Source organism: Lepidochelys olivacea (assembly GCF_965140295.1).
Source record: "Lepidochelys olivacea isolate rLepOli2 genome assembly, chromosome: 10".
Taxonomy (NCBI): domain Eukaryota; kingdom Metazoa; phylum Chordata; order Testudines; family Cheloniidae; genus Lepidochelys; species Lepidochelys olivacea.
In genome coordinates, this window is record NC_140420.1 from 65,010,092 (window position 1) to 65,025,961 (window position 15,870).

A 15,870-nucleotide genomic window follows, 5' to 3' on the forward strand; every position below is an offset into this window, starting at 1 on the left:
AGGGCTAAATTCAGGCCACTTTGAATAAGAAAGTGTGAAGAAGGTCACCAAAGTGAGGTGCAATATTTGCACCCAATCCTAGCTCCCCTCACATCCAGAGACCATGCAATAGCATAGAGAGGGTGGTATAGGATGAGGTCTGAAGGTCATGGGCCACCTATTTTTGTACGTACTCCATTATCCCTGGTGCCTCCTTCTTGGCTGGGATTGTGCTCTTGGCATGAGTAATCTGCATGTGCACACGGGTAAAAGTTGTGCAGGTTCCTTCATTCTGGCTAGAATATGGATATCAAATAGAACTTTCTTGGTCTTTTTATTTTTGTCCCCATTTTGAGTAAAAAAGGAAGAGGAATTTGAACCCATCTGGTATCTATCCAGGTTCCAAGGAGTATGCATATGGCATTTTAACCTTAGTTGCAATGTACTGATTCTGGCTGAAGTAATTCTGATCCATAACACTAGTGTGAGGCTTTATTCACTTTAATGCTGTGGCTTTAAAATGGGAACCTAAAAATTGCTTTTTAAAAAGTGACATTTGCTAGAAAGAGATGTGAAAGGCTCAGAAGGTAAAATCCTGCTCTGTCACTTGGTTTGATCTTAGGTGAGCTTGAATGTCAGCAGTTTGATGTGGACTGCTTAGCATCACACTTACCTGTAGAGACAGGTGTCAGCTGAACGTGAGTAAGCAAAACAGTCACAGTGCTCAGAGTTGGTTACAGCAGCAGGCAAAGATCAAATGTATCAGACTCCTAGAGGGCAGGCCCTACCTGTGCTGAGGAACCTAGACTTGCCTGTTTCAGAGCCCAAATCAGAACTTAAACTACAAGCTAGAAACATTTGCATTAACATTTTACTTTGATATGAAATCCCAGCAAGAGCAGCTACCTGGAAATTGGTCTCAGACCGGCTATAAGAAAGACAAACAGTTTGGGTTCTTTGCAAGACCGTTTAAAAGGGAGACTGTGGAAACAGTCATGTCCCGCCAAAATACACATCATCTGTCAAGCTTACAAGATACTGTTACAATACACAGCAAGTCAGGAGACCGGGTTGATATATACAGTAATGAGACATTTTTGTTAAGCTGTATGTTGACCAGAAATTATAATATTTTGGCACATGCATATAAGTTATGCACAAATTCACTTGCTAAAAGCCACAATTATTTCAAAGAGCTAAAATATGTATGACCATTTCCGCAACTCTAATATGAAAACTTTTACGTACAAAACCATACTAAAGCTCCTCCTCCCCTTCAACTCTACCGCAAGCTTAGAGTCTCTGTGAACCCACTACCAAGTCAAATACAAGAAAATAATTGTATTTAATTGCTCTTGTAGGTTCCACAAACACTATTGGCTTAGTGCAATATTACTCTTTGTTGTTCACCCCAAATCCAGGAGTAATTAAGAAATTACACTGGTGTCAATAATTATTGAAGCTAAAAGTTCTAAATTACATTGGCAGGATACAGAGGCAAATCTCAATTGAGGGCCCAATCCTGCAAAGAGACACACCTGGGTCTGAATCCTTAAAAGGGACATTGTCAAGATTTTGTAGCATAACACTGGAATTGTTCAAATAGTGTGTTTAGCTGACAGAGAGAACGTTCTGATTTCTAAACATCTCTTGTTTGAATATATCACTCCACGGCACAGAAATACTTTAAAATAGTCTCTCTTTTGTGGGACCTACAAAATCACAATATTTCAAACTGCCTTTTTTCCCCTCTGCAGTTTCAGTTAACAAAGATGATTTTCAGAGCTGTGCAGACAACACTGAGGCTGCTGGAGCACGATCAAACATGGTTCGGCATGATAAGGTGTTCTATAAAGATTTACATGTTAAACGAAGAAATCCACTTGACATTGTCTGTGGATTTCTCTAAAATAATTCCTTTTAGTTCCTCTCAGTTTTTATGTACAGGAAAGAAAAAAGAAATATAAACTCCAATGTACATGCCTTCACTGGCATTAAAAAAACCTCACTATCTATTGAAATGGGAATGGTATTTACAATTGTAAAACTCTGAATATGTTTTGCTATATCTAATCAACATGTGGAAAATATGCTGTTCACAACTGTGGCACTATGGTAAATAAAACCAGACATGGCCTATTGAAAACATCATGGTGACCCTCCGTGTGCCAACTTCTTTTTATATTATTAAGCTGGTTATGGAGAAAAAAAAATCTGAGATGAAATCTGATTACAGAAAATACTATCCCTCTGAGTGAATTATTACAGAACCTTTCCCTTTTACAAACTATTGTCGCTCAGTATATTTCCATCTATCAACTACAATGTTGTCCAATCAAGTTTTTCCACTGTATTTTCAGTGCCACGAATTGTTTTCTTTTCTTTTGGTTATTACATTCTCACGTATCAATAAAATGTTCTTTTCTTGCTAAAGTGTTAGCTTGTACTTCATAGACAAACACTGGCACCTTTACATTATGCATGTCATATAATTTGCAGTTGATTTCAATACTGGATTATCCCTTTGTAATCAGCCTTGGATTATTTGACAATAGATGTCATGAGGAGGGGAGGAGGAGGGAAGAATGGAATACTTTATGCATGCCAAAGGGGCTTTAGGAGACACGACTTTTGAAATGAAATGCACGTTTTCCAAATAATGATTTAACATCTGATTTTGCATGTTTTGGCTATTAGTTACTGATTGACAGGATTATTTAGGTCAGGTCATTGGAAATGTTCTAACTTGCCCTTTGGGAGCTACATTTTAGAGAATTCCATTGCTGAATTGAATTGCTGAATAATTCTGTATTTCTCTTCTGTCTTCCTCCATAGGAAGACTGAATAAACTACAGATGCATATATTCAGTAATGAATCACCTATACATGCAGTATATCCCACACTATACAGGAATGCATGAAGCATAAACATTCAGTCTAATGTACTGAAGAACTAGTATTAGCAAGAACACAAAGTCACAGAATAAACTAAAAAAACCCACTGTTTTATTGTGACGTCGAACCCTTGTTGATATGAATGATTATGGGTACTCTTGACATGTATTACATAATGTCATGGTGTAGGATGGCACTGATTATCATCTGACTTCTGAGAATGTTTAATGGTCCCTACTGACCTCAGTGCATTTTGGTAAGTCACAGAAATTTCATCATCAGGTTTGTGTATACAGTTAACAAGTAGTTGGTCTTTATAAGCACCATTACAAACCCTCACATTAAGGGTATTATTAATCTAGTTTACAAATGCTTCATTGATAAAAATAGCATGATTACAGTATACACACACTTAATTTACATGTACTGTATTATAGGCATAACTGAGATAAACTACTGAGCTAACTTTGGTTGATTGAAGTATGTAGACTGAATAATTGCAATTTTGGCTTCTAAGTTGTGTAAATATTACAGTGCATTTATAAATCTAGATTGAAAATTTATGAGCACCAAATGGATATCATAAATGGCTGACCTAGTAAGTTGTAGTTGGAGAAGCAAAGTTTAAGAATTACAAAAATAGAGAAGTCCATCAGTTGAAAGCATGTTCTTGTACCTCTGCTGAAATGATGTGTCTCAGCATCAGTGGCCAACCTCCAATGATAAAAGTCCCAGTTTTCAAGATTCAACATATCAAGGTAGCTCAGCTACACTTTAAGAAGCCTGAGAAAGTGGTTGTTTTGAGCTAGGGTATTCATCCTGTACCTTGCTTATGTAATAATATAATAGTGCTCATTCATACAAATGTACTCATGAAAGATTGTACCTATGATATGGAGAATCTGATTGGGAGGAACATTCAGTCCTACCTATCTATCTTTGGTTTTAATTATTTGGTCTTTGGTTGATGAATTAATGAAGCAAAATCTGAATTTTCATTTTCAGGTTATCTCCCAGCTCACCACTGAGGTAGTCTTTGTCATGTTTGTCTTCAAGCTGGTTAAGTTCCTTCTTTTTATAGAGAGGAATACTACTGATTTGTAATGAGTAGGTTCCAGGTATTGGCTTCTTCTTTGTGAAATGAAGGTAGCTTATCCCTTCCTTCTGATTGATTCTAAAGAAACCGTCTTCGTTTCCAGAGTCAATTAAATATCGGTTGTGATTTGTCAGTGTTGAGAGAGCGGGAAGAAGTTCCAGGATGCGATCTTTGTTATTAAGCCCAGAGATGTTGAATGAAAAGATGGCTGTTTTTTCACTATCCCAACTGGCAAGACTGACTTCTGGTTCCATCTCAGGTTGATCCTGCACAAGAACACTAACATTAGTCTCTGCTTTGTCACAGAACAGTTTCATCCATTTATAAACATTTCTTTCCAACTTAAGAGGCCATCTAATAAAAAAGTTGAAAAGAAAACTATATTGTTGCCTGTCTGAAACGCCAGGCAACCCCACTTGCTCCAACTGAGTTGCAGAGGGTCTAGGTCAGATCAGGATTTGAACCTTGAACTGAGCAGTTAGTCCTGTGTATGAAGGCAAAAGAAAAGAAAGTCTTAGTTACTTGCAATTAGCATTCTCTGTATGGGTCATCTCAGGCATGCACTGAAAGACGCTGCATGCTGCACATGGCTCTCAGAGCCTTTGAGATGATGCATTTCAGAGTTCAGACCCTTTACTCACCCTCCACACACCTGTGTCGCACTTCCCAGTCTGTCCAAAACAGTAGTGAAGTGAAGCTAACAATGAGCTGTGTGAGGTAATGTGGTTTGTGGAGCAGGCAAGTCATTTACATGCGTGTGGACTTAGTTTTCTTCTTTACCAGCTTTCCTCTACCTAGGCACTCTGTTGGAACAGGCTTCCAACAGCTTCTGTGCTACAGACTAAGGGAACTGGAGATGAAGTGGGTGTCAGCTCTTGCCTCCAAGGACACATCTACACTGAAGCCGGAGTTGTATTTTCCTGCTTGAATAGATTGCACTGACTTTGATCGAGCTAGAGCGATAAAAATAGCAGCTTTCAGAGTAACAGCCGTGTTAGTCTGTATTTGCAAAAAGAATCTGATGAAGTGAGCTGTAGCTCACGAAAGCTTATGCTCTAATAAATTGGTTAGTCTCTAAGGTGCCAAAAATAGCAGCGTAGCTGCTGTCGTTAGTGGCAAGAAGTATTAGGTGCCCTGAATACAACCGAGGGTCTTGGGACAGGATTATATTCAGGGTGGCTAATGTCTCCCACCACTGCACTGTGGCATCTACACTGCTATTTTTAGCACACTTGTGCTATCAAAGCTAGCATGTGTACATCTATCCTGTGTGGGGGACATTACACCTGCAGTGCCAGTGCAGACACAGCTGAAGTCAAGGTGATTGAGCTCATATAAGTCATGAGCTAAACTCCACTGAGATGCGTTATTAGCAACATTTCTATAAGGCAGAGTTTCAGGGAACAGAAAAGAATGTCAGCTGGAACGATATTAACTTGGAAACTTCCTGCAGCAGGCAAGGGTATGCCAGTGTAATTCTTCAGCCACAGGGACAAATTGCCCTTCATCAGCTAGCAAACACGCTAAGCTTTGAAACCTTGATGATTTTTAGGGAACAGTTATCAAACCCGTGGCATTCCAGCTTGCTTCACAGTCAACACAGCTTCTTCTTCAAGTATATTTATTGTGCTTTACTAAATCACTGATCTTGCAAGATTATACACTTTGCACCAATTTCAAGGGGCCCAGAGAAGTGCACCCAAAACACTTTTGCGTGGGCAAAACCCCCCTACTTTTGCACATGTGGATCATGTACCTGTGTACACAACTTGGCTTGCACACACAAACTTGAGTTATTTTACATGTGTGAAGGGTGTCCCTGATACCCCGTGTTAGCACATGAAAAGAAGAGATATCTGCACATGCAAATATATATACGCTGAAAACATGCAGGACGCTTAGCTTGGTAAATGTGCATGTGGTGCAGGGACATTTTAAGAGGCCCTTTAAAGTTTTCTGGGTTTCACTCATCATGATGCACAACACAAAACGAAGAGGGCAGGGAATGAATTAAATGCCCTTGGATCTGGTGCCATTTCTAATGTAAATTAATTAAAATTTCTCAAAAAGAAGAATATGAATTTTATAGTATACATTAATTGAAGGACGTTCTCTGGCCTGTGCTTTACAAGAGTTCAGACCAGACAATCACAATGGCCCCTTCTGGCCTTACAAACTATCAAAGGAGCCAAATCCTGCAGCCCTCAGTTAGACACCAAGGTGAGTGAGAATTTTGCCTGAGTCAGAGTGCAGAATTTAGTCAACGGACATGCAAAGTTGAACCTGCCACTAGGACTTCTTGTGCACAGGCACTGTACGGTGCTGGAAACAGGAGGAGTCTAATATTTTTCTGCCAGGCAACTTAAGAACAGAACAGGGTTATGACCGTTTGAACACCGAAGCTACTCGCTTTCGTCAATTCAAAACAAACCATAAGGATGAGGCTGATGCAGTGTTTATTTTCCTTTGAATCGATTTTCAGGAATGTTTACTAAAAATGAAAAGAAAACAATCTCCCATTGGAGGGAGTGAAAGGCGACTTGTAAATAGGTGCAGCTAGTTGCATGACACACTGTTTTTCACGTAAATACAGGTTGTTACGTCATCTATTATTAACATTATTTGGTGCAAGAGGAGGAGGGGGAGTTGGCTGAGCAACACAGCAGATTGTAGTAATTTAAGTTTCACAGTTACCCCAACCTAAAGATGTACATTAAACCTACTGGTCACTCCAGTGATCTTCCAACAATTATGTTCTGAATTCAGCTACCAGCTCCTCTATCTGGGCCACACAGGGAGAACACTATTTGCCTGACTGTCTCTGACAGTCTTTGGTCCAAAGCCAGAGTTGTGTGTGACCAGAAGCACGTCCACATACCTCGTGAAAGGCTGCAGTGACTGGATGCACAGGAATCCCAGCAGTTTCTGTATTTAGCCTTTGGAACACAATATTTTCTTTGGAGAGAGTCCCACAGGCTCCATGCTCAACAGTCCCTTTCAGTGGGGGACTCACCCACTCCCAGAACTAAGCATCTTTGTTTTGAGACCACAAGGTAACAAAAGTGTTCTACACTCATGCTGTCCTTTGACATAGAGAACTGTCCTCGCTCTTGAGCTCACCCCTTGCTGGAGAGTTCGATGGGCATTTAGCTTTAGTGTTTGATAAGAAACAGGAAATGAGCAAGTGTGTTAGGATCTTCCAAAGATCCAAGGTCTGTACTTTGTAGGTTGCACATGAAGTTCTCCCTGATGACTGTGAGTATCTTCAGAAAGCCCCCCCAGACATGCAAAGTCCCAGAGAAACTCCTTGGGCCATGTTGAACTTACATGCCTGGTTGTAGTCTGAATTTTTCCCTCTAGATTCGTTCTTTGCACCCTAAGTCTCTAATTCTGGCTCTCAGGAAACAGCTCAAATCCCTCCCCAAGAAGGACAATTACCTCTGCTTCATTTGCAATGGTTTCATTAGTGCTTCTGCGCTTCCTTCCTCTCTTGGGATAACCGTTGATTTTACATTCATAGCACGCCTCGGGGGAGAGAGAGTTGTCATCTACTTCATCGCTGATGGGCAATTCTTGACCATGACCTTTACCCAGTCCCACTCCAGAAACACAGTGTCTGATGAATTAAGAAATGCAAATTAGTTCCATGAAATTAGTTCCACCCCTCAAGAAAAAACCCATACAACATTAAGAACTTGTATTGCTCTAAACACACACAAAAATAACGTAGCCAATTTATGTGGCAAAATTCCTACTCAGGTCAATAGGCCAAATTCTCTTCTCAGTCACACTTTGGCTTCAGAGAAATTGGCCCAATGGGGCTTTGCCTAAAAAAGGCCTGCAATGTTTGGCCCTATGTAAACACTTAATGATTCATAAACACAGGCCCTGATTTTCAAAAGTAGCTAGTGATTTTGGGTGCCCAAACCGAGACACCTTGATGGGGGATATTCAGGAAGCACTGAGCCTCTTGTCTTAAATGCCTCAAGTTGGGCAACCAAAAATCATTAGTCACTTTTGAAAATGGTGAATGGGACAAAGATCCTGGCCTACAAAGTGCTTGAGCTGAGATTCTTCACACACCTAAAAGTCCCAATGAAGCTAATGGAAATTTAGGCACCCGAAGACTACAGACCAAGGTCTGTATTTTGTAGGTTGCACATGAAGTTCTAATGAGCATTATTCTCTTATTTTTCATGCCAGCACAGATATATACAGAAAATAATTCCCTTGGAACTTCGATGCCATTCAACGAGAAACTCAGGACCACTCCAATATCAGGATATTTCATTCTAATGTCATCAGTAAAAGACTGGGATAACAGTGATTGTCTTTAGAGCCACACAACTCCCCTTTTCTTAGAGAGGAGCTCTATGCTGCACAGGAATCAAATTCATACTGAGGGGGAAAACCTCCCTAGTGCACAGCTCAGGTACGTGGGGTAGGTGCTAGAGTTCTTTGTAGTAGGACAAAAGGAAGGGAGGAATCTTCCCTCCCAACAGGAGTGTCTCAGCAGACACTACTCCAGCTTGTAGTATCCTTTGTGGCCCTGAACCAAACTTCCTTGGCAAGGCCTAGAGAATTCATCTTGCTATAGATCCATCATCCCCACCTTCACCTCTCCTATGGCCCTGCCTCATCTCCCTTGCAGAACTTGGCTCCAAGCATGGGAGGGAGTGTGAAACTCTTGTACGCCTTCCCCAAATCCTACCCCTTTCCCAGCAGCTCTGCTGCCATTGGTTTTGCAGCTCCACAGCCATAAGCAAGGGAGCAGATTTTGCCACCTAATGCTTATTAGTTTAAATATGAGAAGCCCTTACCCTTGTCCTATCCTGAAGTAACCAGGTGGGCATCCACAGACATAGCCACCATCAGTATTTGAACAACCATAACTGCATGGGGCTTGCGCAGAACTGCATTCATTGACATCTTGGCAGCCTCCACTAAATTGTTCATACTGAAATCCGGCAGGGCACATACATTTATAGCTTCCCAAAGTATTGTGACAAGATGCTCCTCCACAAACGTGTGCACTGAGGCATTCATTTTCATCTGGAAGGGAAGCACAGCAGATTAGAGACTGGCTTTTATCCTTAGGACTAATTCAGCCTATCCCTCCCCTCTGTAACTTTAGAAAGGCCTAACCTTGATAACTGAACAGATTCAAACATGCTGCCTCATCAGATGTCCAAATCCAAGAACAGGGCTCTGCCTCATCCCTGGCTGCTGCAGCAGGCCCTAGGAGACTACTGCAACCAGAGTAACACAGAGCAACCCTTGGGCTACTCTATACCATATCAGAAGCTGTTTCAGCTCTCAGCCAGCCCAGCTCAAGGGAGCAGAACAGTAGCTTAAGTGCCACCTTCCCCCCCGCCCCACTTCTCAGCTATGCCAAGTGTAAACTTGATGAAGCTGAAGAGCTGGCCTGGTAACACCATATTTATTATATTGTAAAACATTAAGGGGAAAGAGTGAAGAAATAAAGCACGACAGTTTCTGTAACCACTGAATCTTCTTTTGATTCAAAAAGGAGATATAGATGAGGTACAGTTCCTTACAGAAGAAATGAGCCGGAAAAGCAGAGTATTAAAGCACCCTTTGCAAGCATATGTAAATATTAAAGGTGAACAAAGTCTGGACCTGAACTTTCCCCCAGTTCAGTGGTATGGTGAGTTGGAGGTCAGGTTGAACTCATCTACAGTAAATATATGGCTTATTGTTCAGGATGTTTTCTCCAATATGGCAAATTGCAAGAGTGCCTTGAGATTTATTAATGCTACTGTTCTGTGACAAAGTTTAGCTATTTTTCTATATTTTAGAAGCAATCCCTTAAATTTCTTGCAATATTGAGTTATGGCTTGGCACAAAACAGAACTGCCTGGGCTAGAGAAGCAGTCACACACTGTACAAGGCATGGGAGGAACCAAAGCATTTTTTGGTGATTAACTAAATGTGTGTTGCAGCAACATCAGAAAGTCCCTGTACACTTCATGTAATAAGGTCAAAAAGACATAAATTGTTTGCAGAGCCAAGATTGCCAAATTACATGAAGGAAAGATCTTGCAAAAAGCCTATGACACAAATTCTTCCCCTGTGGTATGCCCAGGGGCCCCAGCTTAATATCTAACCATACTTAAGACATTCATATTCTTACATTCAGGAACCAGTAGAACCTAGAGCCTGACCTTGACTCCCTGAAGTCCATAGGAGTTTAGTCATTAACTAAAACGAGGACAGGTTTGGGTTCTATGTCACTAACTATGGCTCAAACCTACATACTTAATTGCTGCTGAACTCATAGTTATCTTGCCTACAGTATGGATGTAAATTTGGGCTAGAAGAAGGTTATAGCAACCACAGCAACTAGGGAAGTTGAACTCATTTTACCTAATTTTGAATTAACCTTTTTGATTTTTTGAATCAAAAGAGTTCTCAACCTTTTTCTTTCTAAGCCGCACCCCCCTCGCATGATATAAAAACTCCACGGCCTGCCTGTGCCAGAACCTTTCCTGTATATCCAGTAGACAAAAAGCCAGAGCTGGCATTAGGGGGGAGCAAGCAGGGTAACTGCCTGGGGCCCCACGCCACAGGAGGCCCGCAAAGCTAAGTTCTTTGAGCTTCGGCTTCACCCAGGACAGTGGGGCTCAGGCTTCAGCTTCAGCCCCAGTGAGTCTAACAGCGGCCCTACTCTCCGGTTGATTTTGGCAGACCCTGAAACCAGCTCGCGGCCCCCCAGTGGGCCCCGGACCCCTGGCTGAGAACCACTGAACTAGAATTTAAGTATTGATTTCCATTTATAGGGGGATTGTGATGAGGAAAAGGAGAAAAATCCAGTGGAAAATGATATAGTAAATATACCCTACAGAGAGGATCCATTGGTATCAGCCCGGCTTATCAGGGGCTCACTCATTTCTAAGAAACATTGGTAGCATATGCTTCACTTTAGCTAGAAAAATGGGTTTCAACTGTGGAATCATCCTACAAAGACATGGGTTTCAACTGCAAGCAATAATGATCCAAAATATAGTTTGAGAGAGTTCCTCCATCTTTGATTCAAGAGAGCTGGAAATTACAGTTTATTCTTTTCAGGTTGTTTTTAAAAGGGTGAATTAAATCCCAATTTAAATCAAATCTCCCGCTCCCCCCACATTTAATTAAATCTTTCCATAACCAAACCATTTTTGAATGAGCCTCAAATTCCCCTGCATGTAAAACACACCGAGCGCTGGAGCAGAAATGTCTAGACTCCCTATCCAGGGCTGTGTAATATGTCAGAAAGTTTGGTAAACATAATTAAAAGCAGAGACCTCCCTAGAGCAGCAGAACGATAATGAACAAAGGCATTTTTATATGCTCTTAAAAACAAACAGAGCCAAACGAAGAGTTATGAGGCCCTTAATTCTCAAAGATGGGGTCATCAAACATATCTCTTTAGCCATCCATGCAAAACTGCCACTTGTGTGGAACCTAATTAAATCAGACTGGAAATACATGCAATTCTAGCCAGCAGAAAAATAATGTGTCTATCGTTTGAATACGGCAGGTTCATGTTGCCCTGCTGCAGTATAATACAGAGTTGTTTCCTAGGACTTCTGAGACAAGTAGGGCCCAAATCTGTTTGCTGAAATCATATTGAAGATAACATTCTCCATGAGTAACCCCACTGATGTGGGTCACAGCAACTTGGTAAGTAACCAAATTTTAGATGGGGACCAAATGTTTCATTTTAATCTGCAGGTGAATTTATTTCCTAACACACTGAAGAACCAATAGCAGAAACAGTGTTGGGTAGGTGCTCCTTGAGAATTTTACCCCTAAGGTCTGGGGAAGTATCTTTGGGCAGATACAGTTAAATCTGGCTGAATTTTGACAAATCATGTTTTAGATTTGTAATGTGGGCAAACCTCCACAAAGCTTTAGGAGAACCTATCATTCACGCATGTGATCTCAGTAGATTTTAAAGCTAGTTCTCAGACACAACAGTCCAGTTGTAGGACTGTAGCTAAAAGATGGAGATGCAGATACAGCAGGATTGTTCTGGAATATTAGATGCTTGCAAAGTGTTGTGCTAGATGTTTAATCTTACAGGTCTATTACAATCCAAATACAGTGTTTGATTCTGCCATTTGTTATGTGTCGACAACTCTCAATTAGAGTCCTGTCTGAGTAATGACTGAGAGACCGGTGAGTAAGGTTTTCTGCATTTGGGCCATGTCTGAGTCAACAAAGTACTTAAGCATATGAGTAGTCGTTCTCTTGAAGTTAATGGGACTACTCACTAGCACACACTTAGCTCTGACTAAAGTGCTTTGCTGAAGCAGGGCTTTGGCCATTGGACTTCAATGGGAGTTGAGAGTGCTCAGAATATCACGAGAGGGCCTCAGTATCGTATCAGGTTTGCCTTCTGCTGGACAGAGTTTTATGAAATACATGGCTAAACAAAATACAGAAACAAACCTCCCCCCTCCATCTTGTTGCTAACACAATTATGGTGTATTTTATTTTGTTAACAAAGACAGTGACTTGCCAACACATTGGTTCCACTGGTAATGCTGGAGATATCCGTGTGGGCAGCTACACCTGTATCCTCCAATTATATTCTGGCAACCATGCTGGCACCGGTGGTTTCCATCACATTCATCAACATCTAAAAGGGTGACACACAGTCCAAATGTCAGGAATTCTCTCTTCTCAAAGGAGATATTAACCACGTATTTTCTGTGGTTTCTAAAAAAGGGTTTTTTCTTTTCTTTTTAATCCTACTGTCCTCCAAAATCAATGTCATGTGATCAGTGAGGAGAATTTGTGAAAGGTGGGCAAATATGAGTGGCAATATAAAACTGTAAGATAGAGGAATATCAGAAGAGGAGTAAGCTAACTTCAGTGGCTTCTTGTGTTAGTTCCCTTGTCATTTGGGAATTATTTTATGACACAAAATGTGATCATCTTTTTAAAAAATACTTTTAAAATTGAAAGCAGTGTATCCTAGAAACAGTGGCCTGCGAAATATTTTGCTCAGAATTTAAGCAGTATACATTAAGCATTGTTGCATTCCTTAAGAATGGAGCGTTTATGACTGAATGGAAGCAGTGGCACACAAAAAGATCTAAATGAAGGCCATTTAAAAAAGAATATAATGTGCATTTTAAACCTGTATTGTAAGATTAAATAAAATTTGTCATAAAAAAGGACTGGTTTTTATTAAACATTTCAGGTTCTATCTTTCTGAATCTTTTTCTTCGCAAATTCTATTAACCTTCATTACTTAGGCATCAATCACTGTTCTACTTAACACATGCAAGAAGTGAATTACACGCTGAAATTGACTTTGCACAGTGCTCCTTTGTGCTTCATACTGTAATCCTTCTTCTAAACTAGACAGAAAGAGCCAAATTCAGAGCTGGTTTAAGTTAATGGCATTGCATGCACTTGCTTATTCCAGCTTTGAATTGGCCCCTGGATGCAAATGACTTCAAATAACTGGGTACAGCTCCTACTTACTTCAATGAAAGTGAAACTGCATAGCTGAGAGCAATGCGTGTGAGTATTTCCTTGCGTACTCACATCAGATGCATGCTTACTGTTCCCTTCTTCTATGGGGCATGTATACGAGGCCAAATTCATTTCTGGCGCATCCACTGAATTCAGTGAACTTGTGTTTGCTTTCACCAGGGCTCAATAGGATCCACACAGTAGAATTCCCTTCCACACTCACAGACAGAGCCATCAGAAAATCAAGGTGTCCAGGATTCTCAACTCATTGTCTGTGTTTTGCTTTCTGGATATCTTATTATTTGAATGTATATCAAAGCTGATCTACAAATAGCAACAACTCCCACGGGAAGGGAAGGGGTTCACATATTCTGGGGCAAAATTCAACAGGAAGCCACCAAGCAATGTTCAGTTTGGAACAAAGGTGCTTGGCTCAGCACAGAGGGAAAATCACCGTCTCCTTATGCATTTGGGGAGAAGTGAAGGGAAATCCAAGAGGAACCCTCTTATTCCCAAAATTCCCACTGGGGCAGCGAAAGTCTGTGTGCTGTTGTCTTTGAGTTTATGATGCCAGATGCCCCAGGCTCATCTGTTGGTCTTCTATTGTTGGGACAATCTCTGGTCTTCTATTGTTGGTCTCATCTCTGGTCTTCTATTGTTGGGACAATAGAAGACCAGAGGGCTCAAGCTGTCTGTACTATTTACTGTGCCTACCTTCACAGCTGAGTCCAGTCTGGTCAAGGGAGAAGCCACGCTGACATTCACACGTGAAGCTTCCTGGTGTGTTCTGGCAAATACCCCTCGCCCCACACATATTGATTTCAGAGGCACATTCATTATTATCTAAAGGTAAAACAGATGAAAGTATTACTACTGTTCTGCAAGGTAATTACTCATCTTGAAGATGATCATTCAAGGATGTTAATAGTATAAGAGTGCATGAAAAGCAGAGAAGAAACGTAAGTGACACAAGACATTGACATGACTGACACTGCGCTCTTTTCCATCCTGTACCTTGCACCAAAGAAATGGGAGAGAGAAATCCCTACTTTTCCACTTGACAATACTAGCAGGAGATACAATATGAAGAGAACTGCTCTCAAACCTTCATGCTGGATCCTGACTGATATTCTGCTCTCCTTGTGTACACAGCGTGGACACTGGTGCCGTGGGAGCGCAGAATACTGGAATCAAGATCCAGATTGCAGAACCGAAAAGGAGAGATTCTATTTTACATTGAAACTGTTCTAATATGGATGTATACATTGATCAAGTCATTCAAATGTAAACATTTAGGGCCAACTTATTAAAGATACCTTAACATGGCACCCAACTACACGCACAACATTGAAACTGCTGATAACTAGTGAAGAAAGGGCCAGAAACATGCACAGTGCTATCAGTGGACAGTCCTTGCACTTAGGGAACTCAAAGACTTGAGTGCAGGAAACAAGGGAAAGGGGGAGGGAGGAAGGGCCTTTTTTCCACCTCTGCCCCTACTCTTTCATCCAGTGCAGTCCTCCTCTGTCCCTAGGTCTCTAACTACCTGATTTGCTAGTGCATTCATATAGACACCTACACACTCTCAGTTACACCAACAACTAATTGCAGGTGCAAAATATAGAGGCTGTTTAAAGAAAACATGGCTCTGTGCACAAACATATCAGTTTCTTCTACAGTAAATAATTGGTACTAGCAGACACAGCAAAGAAAATTTGTTTGCACAACAAACTTATTAGGCCAAATTCCATCCTTTGTGGTTCCTCCAGTGTAAGTGGAGCAGAATTTGGTCCAGTATTTCAGCATAAACAGCCTCCATTTCTGCACCTCATTTCTTCTGGGAGATGAAGTCACCATTCTGTTACAACACCGTCAGGAATGAGATGCAATAAGAATCCTCAAATGGGAGTTTCCACTTCATGAAGAGCAACGTCCAATGTCACTTACCAATACACGCTGTATGATGCTGAGTGAAACCAGGAGGACACTTACAAGTGAAGCCCCCTATGGTGTTGACACACAGGAACTGGCAGTTATGCTGTTTTGTTGCACATTCATCGAGATCTGAAAGAGTAAGCCAACATTCCTTCCATTTTCAGTCCCTACCAAGGTGCTGACATTTCAATGTCGACACTGAGAGAAGTGGCTGCAAGTTAGCAGTTCAACATACAAATATTTTGTAGAAGAGTAAAACGTAAAAGTACATTTCACAGGCCTGGCCCAGTACTCTAGCAGAGCAGAACGTGCTACCAGTCAGAGGACCTTGCCTGATGTCAGCTAGTGGGACAGGAGAGCTTCAGGCAAGTAACATTACATTTTGATTGATTTATGTAATGCCCTTAATATCAAAGGGCTGAGTAAAGCCCCTGTAGGTTACAACAGCAATTCCAAACTTGGCATAGGAAATG

General features: G+C 41.1%; 1 protein-coding gene across 1 annotated transcript in view; it reads right to left on the minus strand.

Moving 5' to 3' along the window:
- Window positions 1-2,963: 2,963 nt before the first annotated feature.
- Window positions 2,964-15,870, minus strand: part of FBN1 (fibrillin 1) — a 218,471-nt gene continuing 205,564 nt past the window's right edge. Inside the window, exons 61-66 of the mRNA XM_084641061.1 lie at window positions 15,410-15,526; window positions 14,177-14,305; window positions 12,498-12,617; window positions 8,791-9,022; window positions 7,409-7,586; window positions 2,964-4,236 (exon numbers count right to left, since the gene is read on the minus strand). Coding sequence (XP_084497187.1) covers window positions 3,847-4,236; window positions 7,409-7,586; window positions 8,791-9,022; window positions 12,498-12,617; window positions 14,177-14,305; window positions 15,410-15,526 — 1,166 coding nt within the window. The 3' untranslated portion in view covers window positions 2,964-3,846. The remainder of the gene's footprint in view (window positions 4,237-7,408; window positions 7,587-8,790; window positions 9,023-12,497; window positions 12,618-14,176; window positions 14,306-15,409; window positions 15,527-15,870) is intronic.